Genomic DNA, 12,197 nt, shown 5'->3' with positions numbered 1-12,197 from the left:
AGAAGGTGTTAAACGATGAAGGAACCGGATGTGTCCTGAACCAAGTAGAATGTCCCACAGCAAGCCTCTCACGATGCTTGAAACTCGCCTGGGATTAAAATGAAGACCAATTGGCGTTCTCGATGGGGCCCGTCTTGAAGTTTTTAAAGCAGAACAGCAACCGAAAGCGATTAATTTTTCAGGCATCAGCTCGCATTCACGACCCATTCGGGCTCTTGTCCTGTGACAGCTAGGTTACTGACTGCTCCAGTCTCTCTGAGAACTGGATGTTGACTGGGATCGATGCACCACTGCCTGAATGGATTCACCACTAAGAGGTTCGGACAAGATGGGCGCAGTAGCACTCAGCGCTGCCCCACTTGACAGAGGTAACAATACCCTGAGGGTCTCTTGGACTCCTTAACGATGATCGAAAGGAAGTTCACATCTTCACAGATGCCAGTCTCAAAGTTTATAAGTCAATGACGTACTTGCGCGCGGAAGATGCCAAAACGACTGTGACCATGATCCTGACCAAGACACAGGTGGCACAGATAAATAACCTTTCTCTACTCAGACTCGAAGACTGATAAAAGCAAGGCTAAACGACAACCTTACTCGGTCGCTGAACCTACAAGTAGCCAGCTGGTGTCTCTGAACGAAGTCGACAATTGCTCTGCAGTGGATTCTGTAGAATTCACGTCAAAAACGGCTTGGTGAAAGGGTCCTTCCTGGCTTAAAAACCAGTCACTTACTGGCCGACCCATGAAGGGATGGTCAATAAGACCACCGCAAATGAAGAGAAGAAAGCTGGTCCCGCCCACAGCGTAACACAAAGGGAAGAACAGATCTTGCACCAGCAGCGGCACAGTTCTCTCTAAAAGTTTTTTCAAGTCGTCACTTGGATGCATCGATTCTTACACAACTCCAGGCACCCCAGCGAGAAACATGAGGAACCGCTTACGACAGAAAAAGTGGCACACGCTCGGACGTGTCTGATCCTGCAGGTGCAATGGGAAGCCTTTCCGAGAGAGCTCCAATGCATTCATCGCTCAGCACGTATGGAGAGCAGAGGTCGGCCCTTCACTCACCCTCACTGAACCTCACGGCCCTCACGCACTCACCACCCTCACGGCCCTCACGGACTCATACCCCTCACGCACTTATGGCCCTCACGCCCCTCACGCCTCTCACGCACTCACCGCCCTCACGCACTGATGGCCCTCACGCCCCTCACGCACTCATGACCCTCACGCCCCTCATCTCACGCGCTCACCGTCCTCACGCCCCTCACGCTTTCACCACACTCACGGCACTGACGCACTCATACCCCTCACGCCCCTCACGCACTCGCCACCCTCACGGCCCTCACAAACTCACGGTCCTCACAGCCCTCATGGCCTTCACTCAGCCTCACCTCACCTATGAAGGTGAGGGTGAGTGAGGGTGACTGAGGGCCCTCATGAGTGAGGTTTGCCGAGGTATGATGGGGGGCAACTCTCCGCTGTGGGACTTAAATACCTATCTGGATAAGAATGGGATACTGATGGTTGGAGGACGCCTTGGCCACACTGACCTCTGATACGATGCCAAGCATCACATTTTTTTTCTTCACAACATCATTTTAACTAGCTATTAATCACCACCACGCATCAACGACTTCTGCACGCTGGTCCGCTGGAGACTCTCAGAGAACTGAGGGAAGAGTTCTGGTTCGCTCGTGGAAGACAGATGGTAAAAGAGGTGCTGAAGAAATGTGTGACCTGTGACCGTTTCGACACTCGAGCTACCACCCAGAAAATTGCTCCACTCCTTCGCGACAGTCACTCAAGCTGCCCCCTTTGATGTGACATGTGTATATTTTGCTGGACCCCTTAGCACAATGGAACAGGGTAAAAACAAAAACAAAAGTCCTACACCCTCATTTTCGCCTGTCCAGGTACACGTGCAATACACCTGTAGCTGGTGACAGGCATGTCTACCTCTAACTTCCTGATGGCCTTCTGGAGATTTATGTTCAGAAGAGGAGTGTGTAGAGCCATCTCTTTTCGAACAACGCGAAAACATTTCAGCGTACTTATAGAAATCTAGAAAAACTGATGGCAAAATTACGTGGAGACGAGGTACAAAGCTTCTTCGCGGATCGTCAGATTCAGTGGGCGTTCATTAACGAAAGAGTCGCCTGGTGGGGTGGTTTCTAGGAGAGAATGGTTCGATCTGTCGAGTCTTCACTCTAGAAAGTGTTAGGCAACCGCTACTACAGTTTCGAAGAGCTGACCACAATCTTGACCAAAGTCGACTCTGTCATCAATTCGATGTCTCTAACCTACGTTTATACGGAACCCACCGAAAAGGAACCACTCACCCCATGCCATTTTCTTATGGGAAATCCTTTAACCTCTCTCCCCACCAGCTCAAGCTCGAAGCCAGCGACACCTGCACACCGTCAACTTAACCGTCGTGGGAGTAACCGTCAAAGGATATGACGGAACAGTTGTGGCGTAGGTGACACAAGAAGTACTTAACCAGCCGACGATCTTTACATTTTACTGTGCCGACTTGAATAAGGAAGCTTTGGTGTTGGTCTACCAGCTTCTTCAGCCACGGCAACTCTTAAAGACATGAGAAGTGCTCGTAGTATTGATTTGACATGATGGACACATCCGAGCTTGCAGGGTGCGACTCCCCAATGGAACTGTCACTAATAATGCCGGTTCAACTTTGTACTCTATGGAATACATCTACGAATAGCCTAAATGCTCATTTTTGGGTAGACCTGCACGTAACGAGTTGCAAGTAACTGATTACTTGTAATTAATTACATTTTAGTTTAACTTTTACCGTTTCAATTACTTCTTTTCTGCGGTAGCGATCTCTCTAATTTAATTACTATTTTTATGTAACCAATGAAAAGCAATAAAAAATATGCCTCTGAAAAAGCTAAATAATTGAGTTGAGTTTCGTTACGTAAAAAATTTATCTGTCTGCTTGTGCGTCACTCGTCAACGTCACACTACCGTTGGACATTGCTTTGACCTTTAAACAACTAAAATATATATATGAAAATACCAGAGGTATTAAAATGTCAACGCGCTCAGCGTCGTTTTGGCTGTCGCTGAGCGCTTCGCTTCCTAGCGGACCCCGAAACGCCGGTCGAAGCACTGCGTAACCATGAACTGGTACTCACTGTGCTTTGTGCGCTACAACACCACTCTTCTCTCAAGCCCATCCGTCGAAAGGGTTTTCAGCGTCGCGGCAGATATCGTCACCAAAAAACTGGGGGTATGATTGACGGGAAGTTCGAACGACAACTGCTCTTGAAGCTTAATAAGGTGCGAATGACAAAAAGAAACAAAATGTAACCACTTTGACCATATGTAGGATTTTTATTTTAATTTCGTAATGAAAAGTTTAAAAAAGTAACGGGAGAACTAATAGATTACTTTTTGGTAATTTTTAATTACTTTTGTGATGCAGTAATTGATTACAGTAATCGGTTAAATTTTTAATAAAATAATTGTATTGTAATCGGTTACCTTTTTCAGTTACGCGTATAAGACTGTTACGGGATGGAGTGTATGAAGAAACTTCAAATATCAACAACTGGCAATTTTCGGCCATTTCGTCCAGCAACATTGTTTCAAGGAACTCCGGCGAAGTTCGCCTGACCGATTGAAATGAACATCACTTGTTTGTTGGTTGCTCGTTGGGAAGCAGAAATAACAGAACCGGCAGAAATAAAAGGTAACTCAGGTAGGTTTGTCCCCTATCGCCTCTACTTTTTATAATACACTTGAGCGGAAAGGAAAAGAAATGAGAAGAGTGGCAATTTAGGTTTTGATGTGTCATACATGGAGGAAGGGGGAAAAGTATACCAAGTTAGACAAAGAATGTTTTACACAAACGACGTTGTATTGTTAGCAGATAGCTGAGATAGGTTTCAGAAGCTGATCAAGGTCTTTAGGGAGGAAGGAGACTCCCTAGGTGTGAAATTGAGTAGCGAGAAGTCCTGAATAATGGTTTCTTACGATGAGAAGGGGGACCCGCTGAAAATTCAAGGCGTTCTAATAGAACACGTAGAGAAGCATAAATACTGAGTAGTATGGCTGAATAAAGGAAAACAATACTTAGAAGTACAGGAAGAAAATATACTAAAGAAAGGAAAAAGCAACGCATCAATTATGAAGCAAAGGGCTCTATGGAATTACAATAGATATGACGTTGTTAGGGGAGTATGGAGAGGAGTCATGGTGTAAGGGTTGTCTTTTGGCAATGTGGTATTATGCATTAAATCTCAGGTCCAATCGAGTTCAGAGACCCGGCAGATGACCGTGGGCGGAATGGTACTGGGGGCGCATGGGAATGCACCCAATGAAGGAGTGCAGGGAGATATCGGCTGGGATTTCTTTCGAGGGTGGAGGGGCAATCAGTCAGTTGAAATCTGAACACAGGCTAGACACGATTGAGGATACACGATGGGCGAGAAAAGTATATAAGCATATATACATAAAATGTCTGAACACTAACTGAACAAACTGAACCCAAAAACAAAAATTCAAGCACCAACAATCAAGTGCTGAGGAAGGGCAGACTACATCTTTGAAAAAAGGAGTAAAAGAAGCCAAGAGAAACATGCGGGAAGAAAGAATGCAGGAATAATCAGCTTTAACTATTTATAAGGGACGAAAACAGGAAATGAGGAAGGAACATTGGTATGATAATGCACAGGAGAGATCGTGTTTATTTCAGGCTAGAGCAGGAGTATCGTGAACTAGGACATATAGGACAAAGTATGAGGAAATGGATACGCGGTGTGTCGTATGTTAAGGGAGGACGAGACAATAGAACATGTCGTTTTGAGGCGCACAGTGTCTTCTAGCGCCATCCCGGAGGGGGCGACGGATTTAGCCTGAGCGCTGGGGTTTGCAGACAAGAATGGAAGAATAGGTGACAAGTGCATTTCTATAGAAAAAGAAGAGATTGGAAGACTGGCTGAAGTTATCTAGAAAGAATTGAATGTCGTGCAAATAACTCACACAGCTGGGGACATGCGGGAAAGAGAAAAATCGGACTCCTTTCCGCGTGGTTTCGGCCTAATGTCTTAACCCTGTCTCCCAATGGGCGCGGTGCTGGGCTAACGCCGACTAGGTTTAACCAACGGAGAACTGACGACTCTCTCTCCAAGGAGAAGAGAAGCGGGCGATGTTTTTAGTTTTTTTCCCAATCGCCCACAAGTCATCCTTGCAATATCCCACACCGCCTGGTGATAGTTACGAAATTGCACTGGGGAAGCAAATTGGCGAAGGAAGAAAATCATACTTTTTGTTTTTATTTCTAGGCTAGGTGGCGCAAGCTACCGCTCATTATAAAGGGTACAGCCGGTAGCATTCATTCATCCATCCATCCATCAATCCGGTTGTTCGTAAGTTACGACGTGGGGATCGTCCCTTCGGGTGAAATTTAACCATACTTTTGAGAGTTTAAGGTGCTAAAGTACATTGTTTCGTAATAGGGAGTTTTAGGGAACTGGAATGAAATACGGTCGGTGAACCAAACGATCGGTACCTCGGATCGCGAGCTCGGACCGATCGTTTTCCATGAAAAGCTTTTAGAAAACCGCGTCTGCAGACGATTACAGACGATCGGTGCAAGTTGCGACCACTGTCAATGGAAATGCGCAATGGCTTCGTAAAATGGATAAAAAAAAGTGAAAGCTGCTTACTACTCCCTGTAACGCCGAATTAGAGCGCAGCTTTTGAGGAGGAGGAGGGAAGGGCACTGGGGGGGGTTAAACTAACCAGGGGGAGGGGTCACGTGACCTTGGGGGGTCACGTGAGCTTGGGGGTCACGTGACCCCCAATGCCGATGATGTCATCACTGACGTCACTGATGACGTCATCAGTGATGATGACGATGCGGGTACCGATGACGTCATTAGTGACGTCACTGATGACTTCACCAGTGATGATGACGATGACGATGCGAATGTCGGTGACGTCATCAGTGACGTCGCTGATGACGTCATCAGTGATGATGACGATGACGATGCGGATGTCGGTAACGTCATCAGTGATGATGACGATGCGGATGCCGGTGACGTCATCAGTGATGATGACGATGACGATGCGGATGCCGGTGACGTCATCAGTGACGATGACGATGACGATGTGGATGCCGGTGACGACATCAGTGACGATGACGTCATTGGGGGGTCACGCGACATCGGCGGGGGTCACGTGACCTCAGGGGAGTCACGTGACCCCGGTGGGGGGCTCGCGCGGTGCATTATGGGACATTTCCCATGATGCACCGCGCGGTTACGCCGACGCCGACGCCGACGGCGACGCCGACGCCGCTCAAGCCGGAAACGGGCCCCTAAGAGCTGCGCTCTAAAATGAAAGCCGTTTACAACTCCCTGTAACGCCGAATTAGAGCGCAGCTCTTGAGGAGGAGGAGGGAAGGGTACTGGGGGGTGGGTCAAGTGACCTCGGGGGGCGGGGGGTCACGTGACCTTGGGGGTCACGTGACCTTGTGGGAGTCACGTGACCTTGGGGCGTCACGTGACGTCGGGGGAGTCACGTGACCTGGGGCCACGTGACGATACCGATGACGTCATCAGAAGCGTCACTGATGACGCCATCAGTGATGATGATGACGATGCGGATGCCGGTGACGTCATCAGTGACGTCACTGATGACGTCATCAGTGATGATGACGATGACGATGCGGATGCCGGTGACGTCATCAGTGACGTCATCAGTGACGTCACTGATGACGTCATCAGTAGCTATGACGTCAACGAGGGGTCACGTGACCTCGGGGGTATCCCCAGGTCACGTGACCCCAGGGGGGGGGTCACTTGACCTGGGTAACCATCGTGACCCTCGTGAGGGTAACCCTAGTAACCCTTGAGGGCAACTCTCGTGACCCTCGTGAGGGTAACTCTCGTGACCCTCGTGAGGGTAACTCTCATAACCCTCGTGAAGGTTACCCTCACGAGGGTTACTAACCCTCGTAACCCTCGTGAGGGTTACGAGGGTAAGTAACCCTCGTGAGGGTAACTCTCATAACCCTCGTGACCCTCGTGAGGGTAACCCTCGTGAAGGTTACCCACACGAGGGTTACTAACCCTCGTAACCCTCAAAAGGGTTACCTTCACGAGGGTTACCCTCACGAGGGTTACTAACCCTCGTAACCCTCGTGAGGGTTACAAGGGTAAGTAACCCTCGTGAGGGTAACCCTCGTGAAGGTAACCCTTTTGAGGGTAACTAACCCTCGTAACCCTCGTGAGGGTTACAAGGGTAAGTGACCCTCGTGGCCCTCGTGATCCTCGTGAGGGTAGCTTTCATGAGATTAACCCTCGTAACCCTCGTAACCCTCACGAGGGTTACGAGGGTTGCGGTTACGCCGACGCCGACGCCGACGGCGACGCCGACGCCGCTCAAGCCGAGAACGGGCCCCTAAGAGCTGCGCTCTAAAAGGTGGCATGTTTTAACGCGATAGCGTTGGTTGCCTCCATCGGATCGCAGCAACGGCTGTGGTCGGTCCTAACGTAAAATAGATTATAGTCACTAAGGGACTTTTTAGAGCGCAGCTCTTAGGGGCCCGTTCCCGGCTTGAGCGGCGTCGGCGTCGCCGTCGGCGTCGGCGTAATCAAGGTCATCCCAAGGTCACGTGACCCCCAAGGTCACGTGACCCCTCCCAAGGTTATCTCAAGGTCACGTGACCCCACGTGACCCCCTGAAGGTCACGTGACCCCTAAGGTCACGTGCCCTTGGGGGTCACGTGGGGTCATCTTGGGATCACGTGACCCCCAAGGTCACGTGACCCCTCGAGGTCACGTGACTCCTTCCAAGGTCATCTCAAGGTCACGTGACCCCACGATGACCCCACGTGACCCTTTGAAGGTCACGTGACCCCAAGTCACGTGACCCCTCTGAGGTCACGTGACCCCTCTGAGGTCACGTGACCCCCAAGGTCACGTGTGGGTCACGTGACCTTGAGGTGACCCCCAGGTCACTCCTCCCCGAGGTCACGTGACCCCCTCCCCGAAGTCACGTGACACCCCCCCCGGAGCATATTAAAGAATGAAGGGAGGAGGAGAAGGGCGAGGGGTCTACCCTCCCCTCAGTACCCTTCACTCCTCCACCTCAAGAGCTGCGCTCCAATTCGGCGTTACAGGGATTTGTAAACGGCTTTCACTTTTTTAAGCTGTTTTACTTTTTGTTAAGCATGTACCACCAACTCGCCCAACTTTACACCATATTACTTAGGCAGGTTTTCGTCTAAAATAGTCATGATCAGTTTGGGTTGTCAGGAATCTTCATGTGAAACGGGAAGGCCCTTAGAGGCACACTGAACTCTCCGTCCCCTCCTGAAGTTATGTGAGGGGGTAATACCAACACCAGCTAGAATATTCGAAGCCTGTGCACTGGAGTTTTGACGTCATCCGCGTAAGATCGAGCGCAGGCACAGATTGCATACGAGTGGTGCGTCAGCGTTCGGCTGGGGCCTCCTGTCCAATCAGGGCGTTGGAGGACGCTCGGCATCGAGCTCGTGTCCAATTGCTGAGTTCATCCGCCATCCGACTGTCATTACTTTCCATGTGGGAACAGCGGAATGTTCAGAGGCCTTGGTTATTTTAGTTGGTGCTGATACATCACGTATATGAATTCTTACTTGCCCCCGCCCCCCTTCCAAGAAAAAAATATAAAGTGCAACAACATTTTCGCATAATATTTAGCTCACGACGTGCTTTTCTTTTCTGTCTTTATCTCGGGACCACGTGCCAAAACAAGAACGTTTCAGAATTGCTTTTCACTCTAAACAAGTATTACGACATAAATGTTGCGTTAAAATATTTTTTCCGGGAAAGTGAGATGTGTGACTTATGTTGGGGCCTTAAGTTGCAATACAAGCACTTAATTCATTTATTTGTTTTTGAATGAGGGAGTTCGGTGTTTTAATGAGCGATTATGAAACAAAATATCAAAATTGCTCTTAACAGGAAAGGTGTCTCGCGACGTAAATACTGCGCTAACTCTTTTTCCGGAGAAATCTTATTTTCTCGGAAAATTGAGCACTCAGGCTTTCTTATCTTAATGTGCTAACAGATCCTACCCCCCCCCCCCCCCCTTTTTCCAGCGAAATCTCCCCCTCCATCCTCCTCATTCAAGCCTGATCTATAAATCCGCCACTGCGATGGGGTGCGGATTTGTAGATAAAGGAATGGTGTACATAGTTGTTTCAGATAGGTTTGGTTAGATTCGTTCATATCAAGAGTAGGTATATTAGCTTTCCACGATTCTCGGGCAGATCACCCACAAGCTTCCTCTCAATCCACGGGCATTTTATAAGGCTCGTTCGCAATGTTGCGTCGACTGCGTTGCGCTTTGTTGACGACGTGCAGCACAGCGACTCTCCAATGTCTCGTCGTAAAGGTCGCCATAGCAACAGCTCGACGCAAGCAGAAGTCTTAACGCAGTCAAACGCAACTGTGTGAACGAGTTTTTAGAAGCTAGAAAATAAACCTGAAAGGAGCGATCACTTACCGATCCTCCTCTTGCCATCCCGGAAGAAGAGGTCCGCCGAGGGGACGTTGCCAGAGGGACCCATCACCAGGCCCGGCTCGCTGGCCTGGGACTCCAGTTCGTCATTCTGCGCGTTTAGAAGAGTAGCTTTCATTAGAATGGAGCGAAAGAAACCTGTGGATCTAACTCCGAGCTATTGTTCAACAACTGTTGTCCAACCGAGGAGTGCGGGAGCGCGTCAGGTGTTCGCGTCCGTCGAGTCTCTATCTTCGGAACGGCCGAGTGCCTCCCTCTGTGCACAAGAGACGTGAACTGCTTGAGGTCGACAGGCGTGTGTTTCGTCCGCGTTATGGAGAGCTCATGTCATCGTTGCGACTAGTCTAAGAACTATTTCTAGATCTGTCAAACGATTTGAAGTCTAAAGAAAAAGCCTGTTTTATCTCAAGACAATGCTGACGACGTGCAATTGCGGGAGCCCCTGGTATAGCTCGGTGGAGCGAAAACAACGTTTCTACATTTCTTGCTCCTAAAGCTACGCGACACGCTTGTAAGATACCGTTTTGTCGTTCTTCCTGATGGAAGGAAAGCGGAGAGCGAGTGTAGACAATGAGTGCTTTCGAGAGTTTTTTCGCTGTTTCGTTCAGAATCCCTGCCGCCGCTATACGTTTTTTGTAATTCTATGTATTTCTATGTACCGTCGCGATTTAAAGGATATTACTCTAGCCCCTTAGCATTATGTTTGTCTTGGATGTTTTATTTTTTTTTAGTAAATGTTTATAGCCTATGTACTTGCTTGCTTTATTTTGCTTGTTGTGTTGGTGCACCAATAAGAAGACCAATGTGGTTGTTTTTGGGCACCCCAAAATAAAGATTATTATTATGTAAATTAGGTTTTATGTCAACCCAAGCGCGACTTCGAATACATTTTTGTTGTCCAGAAAGCCTTGCGTGCCATTTCTGACAATACTGGCGTTTATTTTTAGTAAATACAAACCAAGCATAAGGTAGAAATCCTCCGAGCGCAACGTTGGTTGCCATTGTCAAACGGCCCATGACAGTCTTTTTTTTTTATTAATTTAATATGATATTATTATACTATATATGTTGCTGATCGAGATTTCGTTGGGTATTTTTATTTTATTTTATTTAAAACATACTGCAAGACAGCGAGTAGCTCAAGCGGGAGTATATAATAATAAACACAAATTCAGATAAATAAGCACTTGCCGAATCCGGAAAACAAAATCAGTAAAAGCAACTGTACATCAGGTAGCACTAGCAATTGTACAAGCATACCAACACATTCCTTAATTCCCATAAATTTTATGCAAAAAAAAAGAAAAGGAGAGCAAGCTGACTTAAAAAACTCAAAGTCGAAATACGAAGTGCAGTAAGGTGAAACGTAACCGTCATAGCATCACAAAAAATGCTAGCCTGAAAAATCACGCTTGGATGAAAGACTTTTTATTTCGCGCTTTTTGTTCAATCTGTAGGCTGCTTTGCAAATTTGCCTTTAACTGGGACCAAGTGTCCGTCGGCTTGAGACCTCTTTAAGGCCCGTTCACACTCTTGCAACCGAGTACGACCGAGAGAGACCAGACCGTTTTTTAAGCCTTTCGCGACTTCTTAGGACCGGATGCGATGCAGCGGAGCTGGTCCTAAGAGATCGCAAGAGGCTTAAAAACCGGTCCCGTCTCTCTCCGTCTTACTTGGTCGCAAGAGTGTAAACGGGCCTTTACAGTTACAGAACACAACGGCACACTGACACCATCTATACCAACAACACTCCTATTTGTGTATGTGCTAGACTGAAGCTTTTCCACTAATTAAGAGTTCAAATCTATGCGCTTCCTGTGAGAAATTGTCGTTTAACATTGTCAAAATTATATTAATCCACCGTTAAAAAATTCGAAAATATACGCAAATAGGTGATGTTCGAGGGCTGCTCGATAGATGGCGCCAGTGTGTTACCTTATCGTAAGCAGTCATACGCAGTCGTAACGCAGTGTGTCACGGTCAAACATAAATATATTAACCAATATTTTGATGTTCCTTCTTGTGCCCATATTGAGGGCATATCATTTCTGTGTTCAGCTACGTTTATTTATACACTTGCTCGCTTGGTGAACCCGATCGCTGGTCCTTTCTTATTAATAAGAAGGGGAAAATGTGGAAAGGTCAGCCTAGATATATCACCCGAGTGGTTGTTCTTGGTGGGGAGAGAAATCATGGAGGCCGAACTGAGCCTACCCCAACCTTCAACCTTTTTGCTTTATGCTACAATAATTGATCTATTTACTCAGTTAGATTAGCAGTTTTCGAACTAAGCACGACCATTTTCAATCAAAAGTCGACGTGATAATTTTTCGTCCTTATGCTCCCGTGTTTATACCCAGCGCATGCTTTTGGTAAAATTGTGAATTAATAAAAAAAAACAAAAAAAACTGCAAAACATAATTGTAAATGCCTACAAATATATCTTTTAGTTTACACATTGTAGTGTTCTAACGGTTTTCCACCCGTGTGGAAAACCGTTAGGACACTTGTTTTGTAAGGGAACGAAAAAATACTTGTTACTAACATTAGAAATGTTGCCTTTTCCGGACCCTATACACTTCTAGCTAGATCTCCTCTTCTCAAATGTTCCCTTGTTCCGTGCCGGTCGGTTACAATCAAGCGTGAAGAAGG

General features: G+C 47.4%; 1 protein-coding gene across 1 annotated transcript in view; it reads right to left on the bottom strand.

The window, feature by feature from the left end:
* LOC8041694 (anoctamin-7) overlaps positions 1–9,663 on the bottom strand; it is a 78,339-nt gene extending 68,676 nt beyond the window's left edge. Inside the window, exon 1 of the mRNA XM_042290312.1 lies at positions 9,531–9,663. Within this exon, the coding sequence (XP_042146246.1) occupies positions 9,531–9,663 (133 nt within the window). The remainder of the gene's footprint in view (positions 1–9,530) is intronic.
* Positions 9,664–12,197: the final 2,534 nt, after the last annotated feature.

The sequence above is a fragment of the Ixodes scapularis genome, unplaced genomic scaffold (assembly GCF_016920785.2).
Source record: "Ixodes scapularis isolate PalLabHiFi unplaced genomic scaffold, ASM1692078v2 PGA_scaffold1__304_contigs__length_218370807, whole genome shotgun sequence".
In the NCBI taxonomy this organism is placed as follows: Eukaryota; Metazoa; Arthropoda; class Arachnida; order Ixodida; family Ixodidae; genus Ixodes; species Ixodes scapularis.
This window is presented reverse-complemented; position numbering and strand designations above follow the sequence as displayed.